The sequence below is a fragment of the Ranitomeya imitator genome, chromosome 1 (genome assembly GCF_032444005.1).
Source record: "Ranitomeya imitator isolate aRanImi1 chromosome 1, aRanImi1.pri, whole genome shotgun sequence".
Lineage (NCBI taxonomy): Eukaryota > Metazoa > Chordata > Amphibia > Anura > Dendrobatidae > Ranitomeya > Ranitomeya imitator.
This window is the reverse complement of record NC_091282.1, coordinates 1,067,559,454-1,067,581,042: the sequence shown is the minus strand read 5'-3', so window position 1 is coordinate 1,067,581,042 and position 21,589 is coordinate 1,067,559,454. Positions and strand designations below refer to the sequence as shown.

The window sequence follows — 21,589 nt, the reverse complement described above, 5'->3', positions numbered from 1 at the left end:
TTGCGGAGTGCGCACCAATCAGTAAATATTTAGCTACCGGTGGTTAGTTAATGCTGCTGGTCAGTCTCTATAAGGCTGCTTTCACACATCAAGTTTTTGCCGTCAGGCACAATCCGGCGAATGTTGAAAAAAAAAAAAAAAAAGGATCCGTTGCAGATTGTGAAAAACTGATGTGACGGATCCGATTAGCTGATCCAGCTAATTGGATCCTTAAAAAAAAAAAAAACTGAGCATGCGCAGTTAAAAAAAACGGAATCCATAGGCTTCCATTCTAGCAAAAAGCCGGAAGCGCTGGATACGACGCTGTCCTGTTTTTCGGCGCAGACAAAAAAAAAAAAAAATGTAATTTTAGAAGTTTTTTCCAGAAAAACTATTTTCGCTGGTTCCGGCGAAAGACGGATGAAACGTGAGGCCATCAGGCGCAATCCGGCGCTAATATAGGTCTATGAGGAAAAAAAGGATCCGGCGGCATCATTCGCCAGATCTATTTCTTTCAAAATTCACCGGATTCAGCCTGACGGCAAAAATCTGATGTGTGAAAGCAGCCTTTAGGGCTCCTTTTCACTTGCGAGAAATAAGTGTTAGTCTCGCAGGTTAAAACCAAGCTCTGGCGCCGGCACTTGGGAGCGGAGCGTGCAGCTCCATGTATTGTTGTGCGGCCGCACGCTCCGCTCTGGAGTGCAGGCGCCAGAGGAGGGTTTTAACCTGCGAGACTCGGACATATTTCTCGCAAGTGAAAAGGAGCCCTTACCGCTTAGTCTGCAAAAGAAGGAATTGATAATATAGTATGAAGGAGAAATAAGTGTCCTCCCCTTATAATCTTTCTGGATCTATTCTTACCTTTATCTGGAAAACAAAACAAAAAAACATCGAAAACTGGATTAGCATACTATATAAAATAACAAAATCATGCAACAAATAAGTGGTCTTTCATAATTTAGACACTTTCCCTCCATTGTCTGGGAAAGGTTGTAGCCCACGGTGGTGTCGTGCCAACAGTAAGTCCATCCTGAGACCATTCATGTGCGGGGATCACTCACAATTTTGTTTAAGAACACGACCATGAATAACGAATGAGATCCAAATATCCACCAAGAGCAAATCCAACGATCCAGGAGCAATTTAATGACGAACAATGCTTTTTGAAAGCATGATGGAGACCATGTCACAAGGTAATAACCAAGTGGCCTGGGTAAGCAAATGATTGAAACTTTAGGTACAATCCAATTGAGAACTTGTCTTTGTCCACCCGCTTTTTGAGGATTAAACAAAAGAACAGAAATTGTAATAAACCCTAATCACGGATTAGGAAAGAATTGGTCAATCAGGATTTGACCCAGAAAATGCCAGGACGAATTGCAGAAGCTTTTACTGTCAAATACATCAAGTTTATGCAAACATCTAAAATTTCATGTAATGCTGATAACTTACTGTACTGCAGTAACCACAGAAATATCTGACTAAAAGATCTAAAAACGTAAGCAGTAAACTCAAACTCAAAACTTGTGTCTCTCTTATACCAGGTCCTAAACTTGCCTTATCTCGCTGAGAATAAACGTCTCCATCTGAATGGGTACATGTGAAACCTCTTCCTAGACTAAAATTCTCTCTCTCTGTGGAGGGGCTACCAGGTACACATAAAATTGGCCATTTTTATGCGCTAAAAGCTCTCATTTTTCATATTTCTAGTGCAGTAATGCAGTTCAAATTTCGTGTTTTCAAGTTTACATGTTTTAGCGCTGCAGTGTGCTGCCTTATTTACCTAACTATATACGAGTTGGCGACTAGGTTCAGCACCTGTTCACACTTAGTCTATGTTTGGATGTGCAGGTCAGGTTTTTGAAATGTATTCTCTAGCCTTCTGATCGTGCACTCCGCCTCCTAGCCACAGGTGTTTTAATTACAGCAGGTCCAGTACCCCTCCACAGAGAGAGAGAATTTTAGTCTAGGAAGAGGTTTCACATGTACCCATTCAGATGGAGACATTTATTCTCAGCGAGGTAAGGCAAGTTTAAGACCTGGTATAAGAGAGATGCCGTAAAGGGGCTACCAGGTACACATAAAATTGGCCATTTTTATGCGCTAAAAGCTCTAATTTTTCATATTTCTAGTGCAGTAATGCAGTTCAAATTTCGTGTTTTCAAGTTTACATGTTTTAGCGCTGCAGTGTGCTGCCTTATTTACTTAACTATAATCAAAACTTGTGTCAGTCTCAAAACTTTTGGCCATGACTGTACATAATAGACTAGGTGAACACGCTCAGTATTTGGTCAGTATTTCACATGGATGAAACAATCAGAGGAAAAGTAGAATAGAAACATCACCACTTCCGTGTTGGTAAGACAAAACCAGGAGTGGGCGATAAAAACAGATGTAAAATACTGACCAAATACTAACGGTGCTCTCCGCTGAACACAATGGATTCACTTCAATGAAGAGGACAGGTTCACTATGGAAAATCTCTGGCCTTTGTCCTGGCAAGATTTCAATAAAATAGTGAATTTACAGCAATGAGCCCAGAAAGTGACAGTGCTGGGATATCGCATAATCCTGGTGACTGAATACCAGGTGTGGCCTAGGTGGAAATGAGCCTGGCTTACCGGGATAAGAGATGTGTCACTATATATTGAGTAGGTTTTGACTATCAGGGAAAAAAAAAATTTAAGTAGCACTCCTCCCATCAAAAATTACATTTTCTTAACACATTGCAATCATCATATTATATAGCACTGTGTACTTACAATTGCTAAGTTTGCTCTTCTACCCAGCAAATTCTTCTCTTTTTCATTAGGTCTATGACGTCACGTGATTAAAAACAGACTAGCTGAATCCTTTTAAGCTCTATGTTGAAACAGAAGGTCAATTTTCCCTGCGTGAGTCATAAGTCACTGAAAAAGTCAATGGCATGGGGGAGCAAATGGGTCAGTCGTTGAAAAAGGGGGAATGATTTTTGCAGGGGCAAGAGACTTGCCGTTTCTACACAGAGCACAGAAAGCAAATTAGCTGGGTAGAAAGGCAAAATGAGCAATTGTAAGTACACAGTGCTATATGATATGAGGATTGATGATTTCAATTATATTAAGAGGATAAAACCTTTGATGGGAGTGCTTACTTAATAAATCTGTCCCATTATTGTAAATTTGGTGTGATTGAAGAGCTCTATACTGTGCCAATAAGATTTCCCCTTGAGATGTCTACACAGTCACAATTCTATCAACGCCACTAGGTAGTATTTAGATAAAGGATTTTCTAGTTTTCATTTTGGAGCCACATCAGCGCATTGACTTTATACAGTAAAGTTCATGCAATTGTGTAACATTACACCAGGGTGGGGTACGGGAAACAGCTGAAGGACACAGTCGGCTGCCAACTGCAGGATTCCAATGTAAACCAGGCAGGAAAAACAAATCCAGGGAACTCGGCATGAGGGGGAATGTGGAGAAACTCCTGTAGCCATTACTGGGAAATCTTGCCGTGTAAGAAGCAGGGAGGAAAAGCTAAAAACGTAACACTAACATAGGATGAGGCCGGCTCACTACCTTTGTGGGAGCCACAATTAAGGGCAACTGCTGATCTTGGGATTCTCAACGGCCAGACACAATATTATTAGTGAAATCAGATATGGCAATTACAAATCATTTTTTTCAGCTGCTCACTTGTTCACCCCTTTCATCATAATTTTTGGGCTTGTTTTTTTTGCTGACCAGGAGTGCGAAGCTCAGCTTTTTACAGAGCAAGATGTGGTTTCTACTAATATTTATATACCTATAGCTTTTTTTATCACTTTTTATTTTTAGAATATTTTTTTGAGGAGGAGAGCCGACCAAAGTTTGGGTAGTTATGTGCTGGTACCAATTATTTATATTTTTGTTTAATCTTTTCAATAATAAAGTAATTCATAAGAGAAAAGGTGATTTGCATTCTTTTAACTCCCACTTGGAGACTTGGCCATTTGTTCGATACTGCAATGTATTATTCTCAGCTTGGCATAGGTCGGGCCAGTGTACAGTTGTAGCCAAAAGCTTTGAGACTAGCGCAAAATTATGATGCTTTGGTGTTTTTAGATCTTTAAGTCAGATGTTTCTATGGCTACTGAAATACCATTAGAAGTATTCAATACTATTGTAGTCAAGTTTATGTAAAATACTGAATATTTACAGTGCTAACCTTATTTTTCAAGGCTTTTGCAATTCGCACTGACGCGTAATAGCTTCTGTGCAAAATTTTGACATTCTTGCCCATTAATCACTATTTTTTATGTTCTTGCTTGACCACCCGCTTTATGAGGATTGACCACATTCTTAATGTGGTTGAGATTTGGAGAGTTTCCAAAACTGTCAGCATCTTGTTGAGGCATTGACTATCACATATGCCTGTGACATGGTGCTCCCTCATGCTTGAAAAAGCATTGTTTATCACCAAATGGCTCCTGGATCCTTGGGAGACGTTGCACTTTGAGGAGGTTTATATACCATTCTTCTTAGGCAAAATTGGGAGTCTGCCCCCTTTTTTGCATGTAAAGCAACACCACAAATGAATGGTCGCTGGATGCTTTAGTGTGGGTATAACGCAGGACTCATGGTAGTGTTCACCTTTTCTTCTCCGAACAATCATTCTTTCACATGTCCTAAACAGTCTGAAGGGGGGCTTCATGAAGAGAAAATAACTCTACTCCTGTCTTCTGCAGTCCAAATACTCTATTTCCTGCAGAATGCCAGTCTATCCTTGATGTTTTTCTTGGGAAGAGGTGACTTCTTTGCTGCCCTTCTTGACACCAGAGCAGCCTCCAAAAGCCTTTGCTTCACTGTGCACGCAAATGTATTGACAACTGCCCGCTGCAATTCCAGAACAAGCTCTGCACTAGTGTTAAACCAATCCCATAGTTGAATCCTCTTTAGGAGATGGTCTTAGCACTTACTGGACTTTCATCTGCAACCAAAAGCCTTTTTTCACAGCCGATTAACCACTCTGAAGTTCTAGGTGGTCAGATAAATGGTTGCTTTAGGAGCAATCTTACAAGCAGGAATATACTTGCCTGTAAAGCCCTTCTGATGCAAGGCAATGATGACTGCACGTGTTTCAACTGGAGGTTTCGAATGTTAAAAGACGACGACCATGATTTCAAAACAGCAGACACTTTTTAAAGCAACCAGTCTGCCTTTGTAAATTCATTTAGCATTTCTGCACTGCCTCTCTGCATTTCCAAAGCTTGTACAGTGGGGAAAATAAGTATTTGATACACTGTTGATTTTGCAAGTTTTCCCACCTACAAAGAATGGAGAGGTCTGTAATTTTTATCGTAGGTACACTTCAACTGTGAGAGACAGAATCTAAAATAAAAACAGAAAATTACATTGTATGATTTTTACATAATTATTTTTATTGCATGAAATAAGTACAGAAAAACAGAACGTAATATTTGGTACAGAAACATTTGTTTGCAATTAGAGGTCAGACGTAGTTCTTGAACAGGGATTTTAGACCACTCCTCCATACGCATCTTCTCCAGATCTTTCAGGTTTCAGGACTGCATCTGGGCAACATTGAGTTTCAGCTGCCTCCAAAGATTTTCTATTGTAGCCATTCCAGGACCTTGAAAGGCTTCTTACAGAGTCACACCGTTGTTGCCCCGACTATGTTTTGGGTCATTGTCATGCTGGGAGACAGTTACGACCCATCTTCAGTGCTTATACTGAGGGAAGGTGGTTGTTGGCCAAAATATTGTGATACATGACCTCATCCATTTTTCCTTTAATACCACGCAGTCGTCCTGTCCTCTTTACAGGAAAGCACCTGCAAAGTATGAAGTTTCCCTCACCATGCTTCACGGTTGGGATGGAACTCATTCTTCTTCCTCCAAACACAGGAGTTGATACCAAAAAGTTCTATTTTGGTCTCATCTGACCGCATGACCTTCTACCATGCCTCCTCTGGATCATCCAGATGGTCATTGGTGAACTTCAAAATGGCCTGGACATGTGCTGTCATGAGCAAGGGGAGCTTGTGTGCCCTGCAGGATTTTAATGCAGGGCACAGTTAGTTAGTGTGTTACTAACGGTAATGATTGAGACTGTGTTCCCATCTCTCTTCATGTCATTGACCAGGTCCTCCCAAGTAGTTCTGAGCTGACTCCTGACTTCGCTCAGAATCACTTACCCCATGAGGCGAGATCTTTTATGGAGCCCCAGACTGAAGAAGAATGACAGTCATTTTGTGCTTCTTCCATTTTCTAATAATTGTGCCAACAGATGTTGCCTTCTCATCAACAAGCTGCTTGCCTATTGTCCTGTAGCCCCATTTCAGCCTTGTGCTTGTCTACAACTTTGTCCCTGGTGTCCTTAGAAAGCTCTTTGGTCTTGGCCAAGGTGGAGAGGTTGGAGTGCGATTGGTTGAGAGTGTCTTTTATACAGAAAAAAAGTTCAAACAGGTGCAATTAATACAGGTAATGAGTGCAGAGTAGGAGGGGGGGGGCTTCTTAAATAAAAACTACCAGGTCTGTGACAGTGAGAATTCTTGAAGCTTGGTGGGTGATCAAATACTTATTTCATGCCATAAAATGCAGTTTAATTATTTAAATATCATACAATGTTATTTTCTGTTTATATTGATTTATTTTTTTAGATTCCATCTCTCACAGTTGAAGTGCACCTACGATAAGAATTATAGACCTCTCCATTCTTTGTAGGTGGGAGAACTTGCAAAATCGTCAGTGTATCAAATACTTATTTTCCCCACTGTATATGACTTGTCATTTTCCTCTCCCGTTTATCCAACTCACTCCAAGCTCCTTCACAGGTCATATACAAGCTATGAAGGTGCAGGCAGGTAGGTAGTAGAGAGCAAGAGTACATCCCGCCTGCACACAGATTGTGATAAACCTTAGTGAGGGGGCATGGATTGTCAGCAGCAGGACACTAGTGGTACCCACTGATCTCTGACAATGTGTGGTCACAGTGACAAGTAGTAAAATCACAAGAGAGGTAAGAATGTTCAACATTTTAGACAGAATGTAGATAAAAAAATTCATTTTTACCTCCCCCGGAGTACCCCTTTAATGCAAATTGCCACTATAAATGCAGCAAACAAGATTTGTGAGGACGGGGATGGGTATAGTAAGGCCCTTAGATTGTAAACAACCGACACCTCACGATCACATTGCGGGTGGGGTGGAAGTGCCCCTAAACCCACTCCGTCCTTGTGAGTCAGCAGAGCATTTATACTATTAGCATTTCTGAAGCCACAGTCATACAAGACATTAACCAGATGACTGTGGCAGAAAGAGAGAGAACATTTTCCTGTTGGAAGAAAACAAGCAGATCCAGGTCTTGTCTGCCAGATAACGACAACAACCAATTAACTCTCAACAGGGAATTGTTCTGTAGTACAGTACTGACATCGAGACACACTAGCCGAGGATTGTATACGTGCAGCACTTCTCCAAACTCCTCTATAATGGCATATCAGGTCACTCACTGATGCTCGCTGCCTCGACCACGGCATCCAATCCGCATAGGGACAATTTTTGTTTTCGTTTCCCTACCCCCAATCCCATCCCCCCCCCATCCCCCCATCTTCCCAGAGCCATAACGGGTTTACCGTATTTTCCGCTTTGTAAGACGCACTTTATTTCCCCCAAATTTGGGGGGGAAATGTGGGTGCGTCTAACAAAGCGGATATACCGCTTACCATTACAGGCTGGGAGGAGGGGGTGTCCGCCGCCGCTACCGCCTGCCGCCGCTGTCGTCCGCCGCCACTGCCGGGGTTGTCCGCTGCTGCCCCGGGTGATGCTGAAGGCTCCGGTGCTGCGGGGGGCTCTGGCGACATATTGTGAAAGACCAGAGCCCCCCGGCAGTTCTTCCATGCGTTCCAGTATGACTAATTCCGGGAAAATGGCCGCCGGAATCTCGGGAGATGAGATTTCAGCGCTGAGATCTCATCTCTCGAGATTCCGGCGGCCATTTTCCCGGAGTTAGTTCCAGTATGACTGACTCCGGGAAAATGGCCGCCGGAATCTCGGGAGATGAGATTTCAGCGCTGAGATCTCATCTCTCGAGATTCCGGCGGCCATTTTCCCGGAATTAGTCATACTGGAACGCATGGAAGAACTGCCGGGGGGCTCTGGTCTTTCACAAAATGTCGCCAGAGCCCCCCGCAGCACCGGAGACAGCCCTACAGCACAGGAGCCCCCTGCAGACCCCTCATCCCAGCCTGCAGCAAAGGAGCCCCCTGCAGACCCCTCATCCCAGCCTGCAGCAAAGGAGCCCCCTGCAGACCCCTCATCCCAGGCTGCAGCACAGGAGCCCCCCTGCAGCACAGGAGCCCCCTGCAGACCCCCTCATCCCAGCCTGCAGCAATGCTCCACTCCTGCCTCCGGCAACGAGCCTGGGACCCTGATCCACCACAACCACAACCCCTGGTAAGTAATAAGACGCATGGATTATAAGACGCCCCACCAATTTATTAAAAAATAGTTTTTTCCTATTTTTCTCCTCAAAATTTGGGGTGCGTCTTATAATCCGGAGCGTCTTACAAAGCGAAAAATACGGTACTTTTCGGTCCACATAGACAAAGGCTTGTTTCCCGCGGGACAATTGTAGTTTTGAAGTAGACCATGCATTTTAGCACAATGTGTACTGGAAAATAGGGGGACAAAAATTGCAATTGTGGTAACAAAGGCGAAAAATGCAATTCTGAGATTGTTTTCTGGGAATTGTTTTTACTGCATACATCATGTGATAAAAATGATATGGTAGTAGGATTCTTCAGGTCAGTGTCTTCACAGCCATACCAAACTTGCCAAGTTTTTATTTTAACCCCTTAGTGACAGTCAATTTTGTACTTCATGACCGGGCCAATTTTTACAATTCTGACCACTCACTTTATGAGGTTATAGCTCTGGAACGCATCAACAGATCCCGCTGATTCTGAGATTTTTCTTTTGTGACATATTGTACTTCTTGTTAGTGGAAACATTTCTCCATATGACTTACGTTTGTTTATGAAAACAAAAAAACGAAACTTGGCAAAAATTCTGAAAAGTTTCCAATTTTCAAACTTTTAGTTTTTGTGCCCTTAAATCAGAGAGTGGTGTCACACAAAATGGTTAATGAACAACATTTCCCACATGTCTACTTTACATCAGCACAATTTTGGAAACTTTTTTTTGTTAGGACGTTATAAGGGTTAAACATTGACCAGTGATTTCTCATTTTTCTAACAAAATTTACAAAACTTTTTTTTTCAGGGACCACCTCACATTTGAAGTGAGTTTGGGGGGTGGGTCAATATGACAGATAAAAACACAAAAGTGACACCATTGTAAAAGCTGCACCCCTCAAGGTGTGCAAGACCACATTCAAAAAGTAAATTAACCCTTCTGGTGCTTCACAAGAACTAAAGCAATGTGGAAGGAAAAAATGAACATTTTATTTTTTCACAATCTTAATTTTCTCAAGGGTAACAAATAAAAATGGAACTCAAAATTTGTTGTGCAATTTCTCCTGAGTACACAGATACCCCGCATGTGGGGAAAAACCACTGTTTGGGTGCATAGCAGGGCTCAGAAGGGAGGAAGCACGGTTTAACTTTTTGAAATGCAAAACTGACTGGAATCAATGGCTGGCGCTACGTCGCATTTGGAGACCCCCTGATGTACCTAAACAGTGGAAACCCCCCAATTCTAACTCAAACCCTAACACAGCCCTACCCCTGACACTAATCCCAAGTTAGTACCCTTAACTGCCGCCTTTAAAAGGCATATCGGCGGTCGTTCAGGGTTTAAAGGTTAAAAAAATAATTTAAAAAAAGCATAGTCATTTTCCAAGAGCCCAATAGTTTGATACCATTTTGGGATAGGCAAGAAATTTTGATGGTTTCTTACTACTTTTTTTTTGCACTATTACAACATAAGTGTGCTATCGCGGCACTACAGTATGCATGCGCGTATATGTATATATATATATATATATATATATATATATATATATATATATATATATATATATATATATATATATATATATATATATATATATATATATATATATATATATATATATATATATATATATATATATATATGGAACAGCACAACTTAAGTACTTATCTTCGGGTGCAAGGCCCCAGGCAACCAGTCCGACGATTGCACCAAATTCACAAAGAAAAAAAGAGGCAGCACTCCATAATAAAGTGAAAAAAAGTGGAAGGTTTTAATCGACCCACATAGCCGGGCGACGTTTCAGCTCCATCTGAGCCTTTCTCAAGCAGTGAGTAACCATACCTAACATCCATTTATACGTGTCTCAACACATTACTAATTAATCCAATTATAATTTACATTCAATTTGTGCTCTTATATATAAAAATATATTTCATCCTTTGCTTATATTATCATCATGTGCTCATGTAAATCTTTCAGCTGAGACGATGAAAACTAAATCTCCGAGCACTAAAAAATACTCTGAGGACACCCGAGCGTGCTCGGGAAATCTCAAGTAACGAGTATATTCACTCATCACTAGTGCGGAGCCTAGAGTCACCAACTCGTATACGCTCAAAAAGAATGACACGAGTATGCACCTTTTTGGCCCTATTCTAGGGTATATATAATTGATCCTTATTAAACACAGTGGTATTGGGATATTGGTAGCGGTATCATATGGATGTCATGACTGCAACACTTTGGTCCGGAGGGACAATTGAGGGGCAGTGTGACTCCATTGACTAATGGGGGCTGTCTTTATAAGCAGCCATCCATATAGCCAAGATATCTGAGGCATGCCTATTAATCCCAGTAGCTCAACTTAAAAATAATAAATAAATAATAAATAAACATATAAGTAAAGAAAAAATAGAGCTAAAAAACTAAGAGATCATTGTAATATATGCCGGCTTATTACCATTTGTCTTTTTTCATTTTTATTATGGATTATATTTACGACCCAATGTGACGATCCACTAGGTATTGACTTTATAGTATACTTGCCAAATCTGGGCAGATGGGTGTATGCAGATCTGCAGACTAATATAGTGAATATCAATAATGCAGTACTAGTTGTATGTAGTCCTATTATGTATGCAGCACCGTGGTAAGGGATCTAGTAGGATCTTCAACGCTATTGCCCAAATGGTGATAACACAGTGTGCAATAATCAGGGCAGGTTTACAGCGCTCCAAAAAGAACTATGTTATTCACTTCAGCGCTATTGCGCAGGTGTCAGTAATACAGGACGCTGGAGCGTAATGTTCCTCAACCAATATGGCGATTTATAGCGCTACTGCGCATGCGCCGAGAAAAGAATGCCACACAGAGCGTCTAATTGGTCAGAACAGCGAACCTGCTTAGTGATGCGTCAGAGACATGCGCAGTAAGCGGCAAGGAACGCCGACTTACAAACAAATCGTCCTCCATCAGTCCACATGTGCAACAGGGGTAAGTGGACAGTGTTGTATGTATAATAAATATAGAAAACGGATATTGGGGTACCTACTATTATTCCGATAATCATGGGTAGAATATGATGTGAATCTGAGGTTTATGGAAGAGGAATGAGTTTTTATTTACACTGAAGCACAAGTCACTTTTAGGAACATGAGCACATGATGATAATATAAGCAAAGGATGAAATATATTTTTATATATAAGAGCACAAATTGAATGTAAATTATAATTGGATTAATTAGTAATGTGTTGAGACACGTATAAATGGATGTTAGGTATGGTTACTCACTGCTTGAGAAAGGCTCAGATGGAGCTGAAACGTCGCCCGGCTATGTGGGTCGATTAAAACCTTCCACTTTTTTTCACTTTATTATGGAGTGCTGCCTCTTTTTTTCTTTGTATAATATATATATATATATATATATATATATATATATACACACACACACCATATGCTCCAGAACAAATTTCAAGGTACACATGAATTGGCCAATTTATGGGCTAAATGTTTCATATTTCTAATGCAGTAATGCAACTCAATTTTCATATTTCATGTTTGCATGCTATGGAGCTACAGAGTGCTGCCCTTTTTTTTTTTTCTTTTTGAGCGTATACGAGTTGGTGACTCTAGGCTCCGCACTAGTGATGAGTGAATATACTCGTTACTTGAGATTTCCCGAGCACGCTCGGGTGTCCTCAGAGTATTTTTTAGTGCTCGGAGATTTAGTTTTCATCGTCTCAGCTGAATGATTTACAGCTATTAGCCATGCTAAGTACATGTGGGGGTTGCCTGGTTGCTAGGGAATTCCCACATGCAATCAAGCAGGCTAGTAGCTGTAAATCATCCAGCTGCGGCGAAGAAAACAATCTCCGAGCACAAAAATAAAAAAAAAAAATACTCGGAGGACAACCGAGCGTGCTCGGGAAATCTCGAGTAATGAGTATATTCGCTCATCACTAATCAAGATCAATGGCTGCTCACTTTCCCCAGTCCCGCATGCTCGGTGCCTCGGGGTGATCCTAGACTCTGCCCTCTCTTTCAAGCCACATATCCAAGCCCTTGCCTCCTCCTGCCGTCTCAAGCTCAAAAATATTTCCCCGATCTGCGCACTCCTCGACAACGAAACCACAAAAACACTAGTGCACGCCCTTATCTCTCGCCTTGACTACAGCAACCTCCTACTCTCTTGCCTCCCTTCTAGAACTCTGGCACCACTCCAATCCATCCTACACTCTGCTGCCCGACTAATCTACCTGTCTCCCAGCTACTCCCCCATCCTCTCCCCTATGCCAAGCCCTTCACTGGCTTCCTATAGTCCAGAGACTCCAGAGTTCAAAACCCTTACTATGACATACAAAGTCATCCACAACCAGGCTCCTCCATACATCTGTGACATGGCCTCCGGATGCTTACCCACACGCAACCTTCGATCCTCACAAGATCTCCTTCTCTACTCCCCTCTTATCTCTTCCCACAACCGCATCCAAGACTACTCCCGTGCTTCCATCATACTCTGGAACTCAATACCCCAACACATCAGACTCTCGCCTACCATGGAAACTTCAAGAAGAACCTGAAGACTCACCTCTAACGCCAAGCCTCAGTGATCCTCAACCAGCTCTACAATCTCCTAGTGTATCTTCACCCATCCCCTGCAGACTGTGAGCCCTCGCGGGCAGGGTTGTCCCTCCTGCTGTACCTGTTAGTGCCTTGTTTTTTGCTCGTTTATTGTATTTGTCTATATTTGCCTCTTTTCACATGTAAAGCGCCATGGAATAATTGGTGCTATAAAAATGTATAATAATATTATTATTTATTATTATTAATAGACTTCTGACTGAGCACTCTGCCTTTTAGCTACAGGTGTTAATCACAGCAGGACCACTACACTTCCACAGAGATATACGGTAGATTTTAGTCTAATAGAGGATTCATGTTCCCATACAGATGAAGACTTTATTCTATGAGAGGAAAGGCATTGCTAGGTCCGGGAAACGAGAAATGCCATAACGTGGCTTCCAAGTACCCATGAATTGACCAATTTAAGCGCTAAACTTTCTCAATTTTTCATATTTCTAATGCAATTCAATTTTCATGTTTGCATGCTATGGCACTACAGAGTGCTGCCTTTTATGTTTGAGCATATACTCCAGAACAACGTTAAATATTGTAGGTCTCAGAATATGGTGGTCACACAATCCAATTCAGTTTATTTTAATAAATTTCTGAATTTCATCACTAGAAAACACACCTAAAAATGTTTGGTATTGGCATAATGGCACTAACATGAAGAATCATAATACCAGATAATTTTTACCACACAAAGAATGCCAAATCCCTTCCCCTCAGGAAACAATGACAGAAGTAGGTTTTCTTCCTTGCAAGATTTCACTACGTTTGCATTTTTTTTTAACCAGTTTTCCAGTATTTTCTTTATCTGATAAAGTGATTGGTGTTGTTCCAAACCACAACTTGTCTTACAAAATAAAAGCTCTAATACTGATGGGTCAGTGGGAAAAAAATTAAATAACTTGGGGGAGGAAACAAAAAATAAAACTTGGCCGCAGCAGGAAAGGGTTAAAGGTTTGACACCTAGAAATAATTTGTCTTGCAAATTTGGCAGAGTAAGCATTAAGCTGAGGTTTCTAGTCCAGATCTTGCAGAATACAGACATGTATGAAATAATAAGTATCACTAAATATATAGGCCCATACAAGCAGGATATTGCAGGGCAGACTGTGGCAATGAACCCCGTGGGCTGTGTAAGGGACACCTTGTGGTGGTCTTGGTGACCCAGAACACTCCTCATTTCTATGGAGATGAATACTTTACATGTAGTGCTAGTTATAAAGGATTAAATTGAGCGTCATTTATTAAATAAAAGTAACAAACAGAACTTCCTTAATTGCACTCTTCCTTTTGAAGATTACTACACTTTGATTTCCGAGTTGGCACCAGACACATTCCTCTAATTTGAGAGAAAGGGAAATGAATATTCATTCTCGTTAGATCCCACATCATAGGCAGTATCCCAGGACCGGGTGAGAAATAGGAGCAGGATGCGGGAAAGAAGCAGGTCACCAGAGTTCCAATGAACGTCATGCTGATAGAGTTAACTACACCGCCATTAACATCCTTATAGTCAATGCACACGAGGCTCCTGATAATGTCATGCGCTAGGGCATTCCAGCAGTAGCCTGGGGCTCGGGTATAACTCAGCCATGTTATCGCTTTACTGTGCAGGGTCCGCTTCTATTCACATGACGCATCAGCCAGTGCAGAGGCGAGTAGGTGGCCACAGATGCGATGTCATGGCAAGACTCATTCAGTATCGGACTCCACGTACTGGGACATTTCTGACCACAGTTCACACCCACCTTAGCACTAATGGGACACACTGTGGCCCCGCACTAATGAGTCATGATGACTTGCAATAGTAATTACAGCTCTCCCTCTCCTCCAATAAAACGGGAAGTGCTTTTACACAAGGTCACAAATGCATCAGACCTTATTGCCATCAAGGTAACAGAAGTAGGAGTGTAGTTGGCCATCTGCACACCGGGCAGATGCCCATTATTTCCTGTGGGCATCCCAGCTATGACCACAGTGTAACCTCACTGGCTGCATAGTGTGTATTTTCAATGCAAATTTCCCCTTTGCAATGCAATAATATCTGCAATGTCCTGTGTGTACATAACCGTTGGCAGAAAATGATTGTTTAGGATCAGAAAAGCATGAATACTTTCCCGACAGCGCCACACTTGTCTATAGGCTGCATCTGGTAGTGCAGCTAAGCGCCACTGAGGTGGATGTGGCAAAGCTGCAGTACTGCACAGTACCTGTATACAGGTGTGGAGCGGATTTTTGGTTACCGGGAATACCAGAATAAACTGGCCAGCATATGTCCGGTATTTAACGGTTATTGTCCGAATCATAGTAGTGGTTTTATGGTCCTTCGTAGAACTTCCCAGGATGCAGGTCGTTTCTCTTATACATTAGGTAAGTTAAAAGAGGATTTCTAAAACAAAAAACCAACACAAATCTGGACCAAGAATAATCTGATGTCCAGCATCAATTTCTCCCATTAATCAGCAGATACTATAGGGGCACTGCAACCATAGCCCTTTATTTAAATGGCCGACTATGTAACATGCACAGATCAGCTCGAGCACTGCTAGTAGCTCGGAACAGGGCACATGGAAAGAGGCAGATGTGGGGGAAAGGTGTGACTATAACCATACAAAAAAAGTGCTCTGACAATAAAAATAGTGAAGGACAAGTGCTCTATGAACAGCACAATAAAATCAAGGCTATAAGATATACAACTAAGGAGACTAGGTAAGTGGGGTCCAGATTCTTCCACCTAATTCCTGTAAAGGCTGACTGAACACTGAAGCCACTCCCCGGACAGGCACAGGAAGACGGTCATAAAGGGAAAGAAATGGAATCCTACTGTAGATAGAAAAGCTAATCACCGGTAGGAAACTACTAATGCAATAACGGAGGTCAATCGTCTAACACACCACTCAGAAGAAAGGAGAATGGGAAGTACCTGTAAACATAGCATGGAAGTAAGGACTGCACGCGGCCAGAACCACCTTGTGAGCCGCTATCTCCACATCTTCCGCTACAATCGTCACATCACATAGCAGGTTCTGACTGTGAAGAATAAGAACAGGGAACAGTAATAAATATCACATCAATATAGTTCATACACAGCTACATATCATACATATTAAAAGAGAGCCACCAACATGGCGGTGTAGAAAAGACATGGATGGTGACCAAACTGCCAAGAACACAAGAAGCTCTGTAATTATTACACAGAGGCAGATGGCCCAGGACTGTCAATCACGGAGAAGAAATATGGGAGTTTACAAGCCACGGAAATATGAACTGCAGTTTGGCCACGCATTTCTCAGAACACGAGCAGCCCACAGCCACAGTGTATGGCCACTCAGGATGGATACACACATACTATTCATGCAACATTTTGAGCCAAAACAAGGAGTGGGTCCAGAACAAATGTATAAAGTCTAATATATTAGTATCGCTGCTGAGCTTGGCTGCAAAAACGGAGAAACTGTATCCAAGGGTCCACCCTAAGGGCATGTACACTCAGCAGCTAAAAGTAAGGACCCGGCCATTCTTCAGTAATCTTCCACTCAGAAGACGCTCTGTACTTTACAATCCAAGTCAATGAGAAGGCTCAAGAGACACCAGGATGTCTTTTTGAGTTTTCATTTCAGATACAGCGAGGGATTTCTTTATTCTTTAATGAAGTTAAAAAAATAAAAGCACTGGAAAAAGTAACAGGTCCAAAGGGAAAAAAAAAAAAAAACACTGACAATTCCTGAGAAGCCTCCCACTTGGAAAACACGGCAGGTTTGCCTAAATTTACCCTTAGAGCATCACATGCACTTTTTGTTCTTTTTTCTTGTGTAGATTTTACTGGATTTGAACCTCATCAAAACAACGATAAATTGAGTATGTGGAATTTCTGGATGAAAAATTCATGTAAAAAAAGCATGAAAAAAGCATGTTTGTGGGCGCCTTTTATTAGTGAATTTTTTGCTTATGGGACCTTTTATGATTTAATAGTCAAATTTGGGGCTTTTTTTTTTTGTTTAAGCACAAAAGCATCAAGAATTCCCATTTTGCATGTGCAAAAAAAAAAAAAAAAAGCACCATGTGCACTTTAGGGTTTTCATTATTTCCCCCCTTCTTACAGGAGCCATAACATGTGAGCTGCTACTGGGATTACAGAGGTTAGTGAAGGAGCCACATATAAGTGGTTTCATTCCGCCTGAAGAAGAAGAGCACAGTTTATGTTCTCTATTGATACTGAAGGCAATTTTAGCTTTGGAGCTGTAAAGTTTAGGATTACAAACTACATGCTGTTTTGATATAACACACTGTGTCACATGTATGCAAGCTGCTACCAGAGAAAGTTAACCCCTTAATCACTGACTTTATCCTGCCATGAAAAAAAAGAGAAAAAAATCTCGCTATGTGCACTATCATAGTGTTCTCCCATTAAAGTCAACAGAAAACTTATTCACATCAAAAACATAATAATCTTTGAATTTTGAAGTAAAAAAATCAGCTCCAAATTACACCACACAAAAGAAAAAACAAAACTCAGTGTGAACATAACCTTAGGGTATGTTTCCACGTTCAGGAAACGCTGTGTTTGACGCTGCGTAGAGCCGCAGCATCAAACACGCAGCGTCCAGATATTACAGCATAGTGGAGGGGATTTCATGAAATCCCATCTCCACTATGCGGTAAAACATGCAGGCGGCATACCCGCGTAAACGGACATGCGGCGCGTCTTTTCAGAACGCAGCATGTCCTTACAATGCGTTGACGCGTCCAAAAAAAAAAAAGCATGAAAAACGCAGGTGACCTCAGGTGCAGATTTTACCTGCGTCAAATCCTGATGCAATCCTGAACGTGGACACATACACTTAGGCTGGAGTCACACTAGCATTCCAGAACGGGAGGACAACTGTCATGCGAGTGCAATGCGATTTTTCTCACCCAACATGAGTATGCAATGAAATTTTAACATTAGCTTTTACATTGAAAACTCTCTTTAAAGGGAACCTGTCACCCCCAAAATCGAAGATGAGCTAAGCCCACCGTCATCAGGGGCTTATCTACAGCATTCTGTAATGCCATAGATAAGCCCCTGATGTATCCTAAAAGATGAGAAAAAGAGGTTATATTATACTCACCCAGGGACGGTCCCGCTGCGGTCCGGTCCGATGGGTGTCGCTGTCTGGTCCAGCACCTCCCATCTTCTTACGATGATGTCCTCTTGTCTTCACGCTGCGGCTCAGGCGTACTTTGTCTGCCCTTTTGAGGGCAGAGCAAAGTACTGAATTGCGCAGGCGCCGGGCCTCTCTGACCTTTCCCGGCACCTGCGCATTGCAGTACTTTGCCCTCAACAGAGCAGACACAGTACGTATGCGCCAGAGTCGCAGCGTGAAGACAAGAAGAGGACGTCATCCTATGAAGATGGGAGGCTCGGGACCGTGATGCTCATCGGATCGTCCCCCAGGTGAGTATAATCTAACCTCTTTTTCCTCATCTTTCAGGATACATCGGGGGGCTTATTTACAGCATTCTGGAATGCTGTAGATAAGCCCCTGATGCTGGTGGGCTTCGCTCATCTTCGATTTTGTTGGTGACAGGTTCCCTTTAAATGACAGAGAATTACTCTAAGTACATATTCTTCAATACATAGAGATAGAAATAGACATATATAAATGTGAGTGACATAAAATTTGTACAGTGCGTGTGTAGCTTACAGTACATGTATTGAATTATTAAATCAATAAATTACAGGAAAAAAAAATGGCGTGGGGGTCCCTGGAAGTTGTAATAACCAGCAGAGGGAAAGCCAACAGCTGGAAAGGGAAGGAGGAAACACATGGCGCTTCCCAGAAGGTTAATATCAGCTCATAGCTGTATACTTAGCTTTACTGGCTATTAAAATGGGGAACGCCCCCCTAAAAAAAAAAAAAAAAAAATTATGATGCGAGGCCGCCTATAATTAATCACCAGCAAAGGCTAGGCAGACAGCTGTAGGCTGATATTAATAGACTAGGAAGAGGCCTTGGATACTGGCCCCTCTAGAAATGTCTTAACCATAAGATACACCAGTTCTGGCGCTTAGCCTCCGCTCTTCTCACTTGCCCTGGTGTGTTGGCAAGTGAGGTAGTAGTGTTATGGTTGAGGTCAGCTTTGTATTGGCAGTTGACATCAAGTCCAGGGGTTTGTAATGGAGAGGAGCCTATAAGTCGCCCCATTACTAACCCGATAGTCATACTGTAAATAAAACACACCCAGAATAAAGTCCTTTAATGGAAATAAAAACACTGAAACCTTTATTTGAAATTTAAAAAAACACAAGCGTTCAGCCTGGCAGGCAGCTGAGACACTGAGCTGTGCGTCCTTGCACAACATCAGTGTCTCGCAGTGACGTGAACAGGTGAGCAGAGGATAAACGCCGTTCACCTCAATGACGTCACCGCTAGCATGAGACGTCAGATGAACACTGAGTTATTGATGTCACTGCAAGACACTGATGCTGCACTAGGACGCACAGCTCAGTGTCTCTGCTGGATGGCTGGCTGAACGCTTGCAACATGCCAACGTTCAGCACGCTATCTAGAATTAGCAGAGCTACACTCGTCAAGGGACAAATGGATTATAGTGTTTTATTATCTTTTCTTTTACAGGGGACATTGGCTTCAGTGGATTAGGCTTAAAAGGTGAGTATAACTTGTTTTTTTATTTTTATTTCAAATAAAAGGTGTCAGTGTCTTTAGTTCAATTAAAGGACTATATTCTGGGTGTTTTTTTTAAATTTACAATACGACTATGGGGACGTCATACAGACACATCTCCATTACTAACCCCTGGGCTTGAAGTCAGCTGCCAATACAAAGCTGAGATGTAGAAATACTTGGCACTCATAGGTATGTTCAAGAACTTAATTACTGAATGAAGAAATTCCAGAAAAATGACACTGGACACTGCAGACTCTCAAACAGTGCGCTTCCACACAGATCTACTCTATCCAGATGACTGATGAAGGTCAGGTATTGACCAAAACATCTCATTTTTCTGGAATTTCTTCATTCAATAAATAAGTTCTTGAACACACCTCTATGAGTGCCAAGTATTTCTACATCACAGTTGACGGATTTGGTTATCCTACTTGTGCACCACCAGTATTCCAGAAGTGCAGTGTTTTCCTAGTTACGCCAATACAAAGCCGACATCAACCCCAATACTATTACCCCATTTGCCAAAGCACAAGTGAAGGCTAAGCACCAGAATTGGCGCATCTCGTGAATGTGCCATTTCTGGGGAGGCAGAGAGCTGATGTTTTTAGTTTGGGAGGCGGCCGGACGCAATTTTTTTCTTTAAGTTATTTAATTATTAGCTAAATACATTGATATTAAACTGCACACCCACTGTACTAATTATATATAGATACGACTGACATCTATCTATTCTATGTATATATCTATTCTATCCTGACAGTTCACGCTGTGAATTTACTGTACTCGGCTGATGAAATGACAGGTTTTCTAGGAGATTGATGCATAAAAATTGGACGGCACACGCATAGTCTGTGTCCGTGTGATTTTTTTCTTGCACTCAATGCAATGGAGATTGCGATCCAAAATTTGCATCCACTCGCAACATGCTGCAATTTTTTTCAGTGCAATCTTGACCCGATCTGGGGTAAAAAAAAAAAAAAAAATTCAAGATGAACACAATCAAATAAAATTGGTTTGAACGCAATCCAATTTTTTTTTAATCGAATTGCATTGTTCAGATTTCATTGCAAGTGTGAACGAGCCCTTAGATTACATTTACATGTGAAACTGAAATATGCAGCTTTTTCATTGGAGATTTGCAAAATGAGAGCACATCAGGGGTTTACTGTTTTTCCAAACAACTTTATTAACATTTTCAACCAAAACAAGACATAGAGAGAGCAAGGTTAACATAAATGCAATGACATGAAACATTCATGAAGCATAAAAGTAAAAACAGAATAAAATAGCAAAACAATAAATACAGTAAATTCTTATGGAAATATTTCCAGCCAGCGAGACCATTTTTTCAAAAAGGAAGGAAAGCAACCATTCAGTAACGTCAAATTTTGTCCATAGGATTTATACAAGGCCAGTTTGTCAATAATTTCTTGTGACGAGGGTACTTTAGAAGATTTCCCCCCCAAAAAAGCAATAGCATTCTTAGAAACTAAAAACAAGTTTCCTAAAAGGTGGAGTCAATTGATCTGCATTCAAGGAGAGCAGGGCCAACTGAGGAGACAGAGGAAAATCTGAACGTTTTAGGGGAAGTTCACACAGGGCTTCTTTGCTGCTTTTTTATGCTTATTTTCAGCTGCTTTTTACATTACCAGCAAAGCCTATGAGATTTCAGAAATCTCATGCACACACATTGGTTTTTTTGTTTGATCAGTATTTTCTGCTTTGCTGCGTTTTTTGGACATAGAGAATGACACTTCTTTCAGCGTTTTCACCCATTGACTTGAATGGGTGTTGGAAAAAACTCTGCAAAAACGCAGGTATCATTATTTGCTGCGTTTTTTTGTGCAG

The 21,589-nt window shown here is 41.5% G+C and overlaps 1 protein-coding gene across 3 annotated transcripts in view; it reads right to left on the bottom strand.

Moving 5' to 3' along the window:
- Nucleotides 1-21,589, bottom strand: part of KLHL2 (kelch like family member 2) — a 241,466-nt gene that overhangs the window by 163,812 nt on the left and 56,065 nt on the right. For 2 of the 3 annotated variants that reach the window (XM_069744186.1, XM_069744187.1), the window contains exon 3: nt 15,994-16,100. The exons of the other annotated variant lie outside the window; for it this stretch is intronic. In XM_069744186.1, the coding sequence (XP_069600287.1) occupies nt 15,994-16,100 (107 nt within the window). The remainder of the gene's footprint in view (nt 1-15,993; nt 16,101-21,589) is intronic. 3 annotated transcript variants of the gene reach the window in all.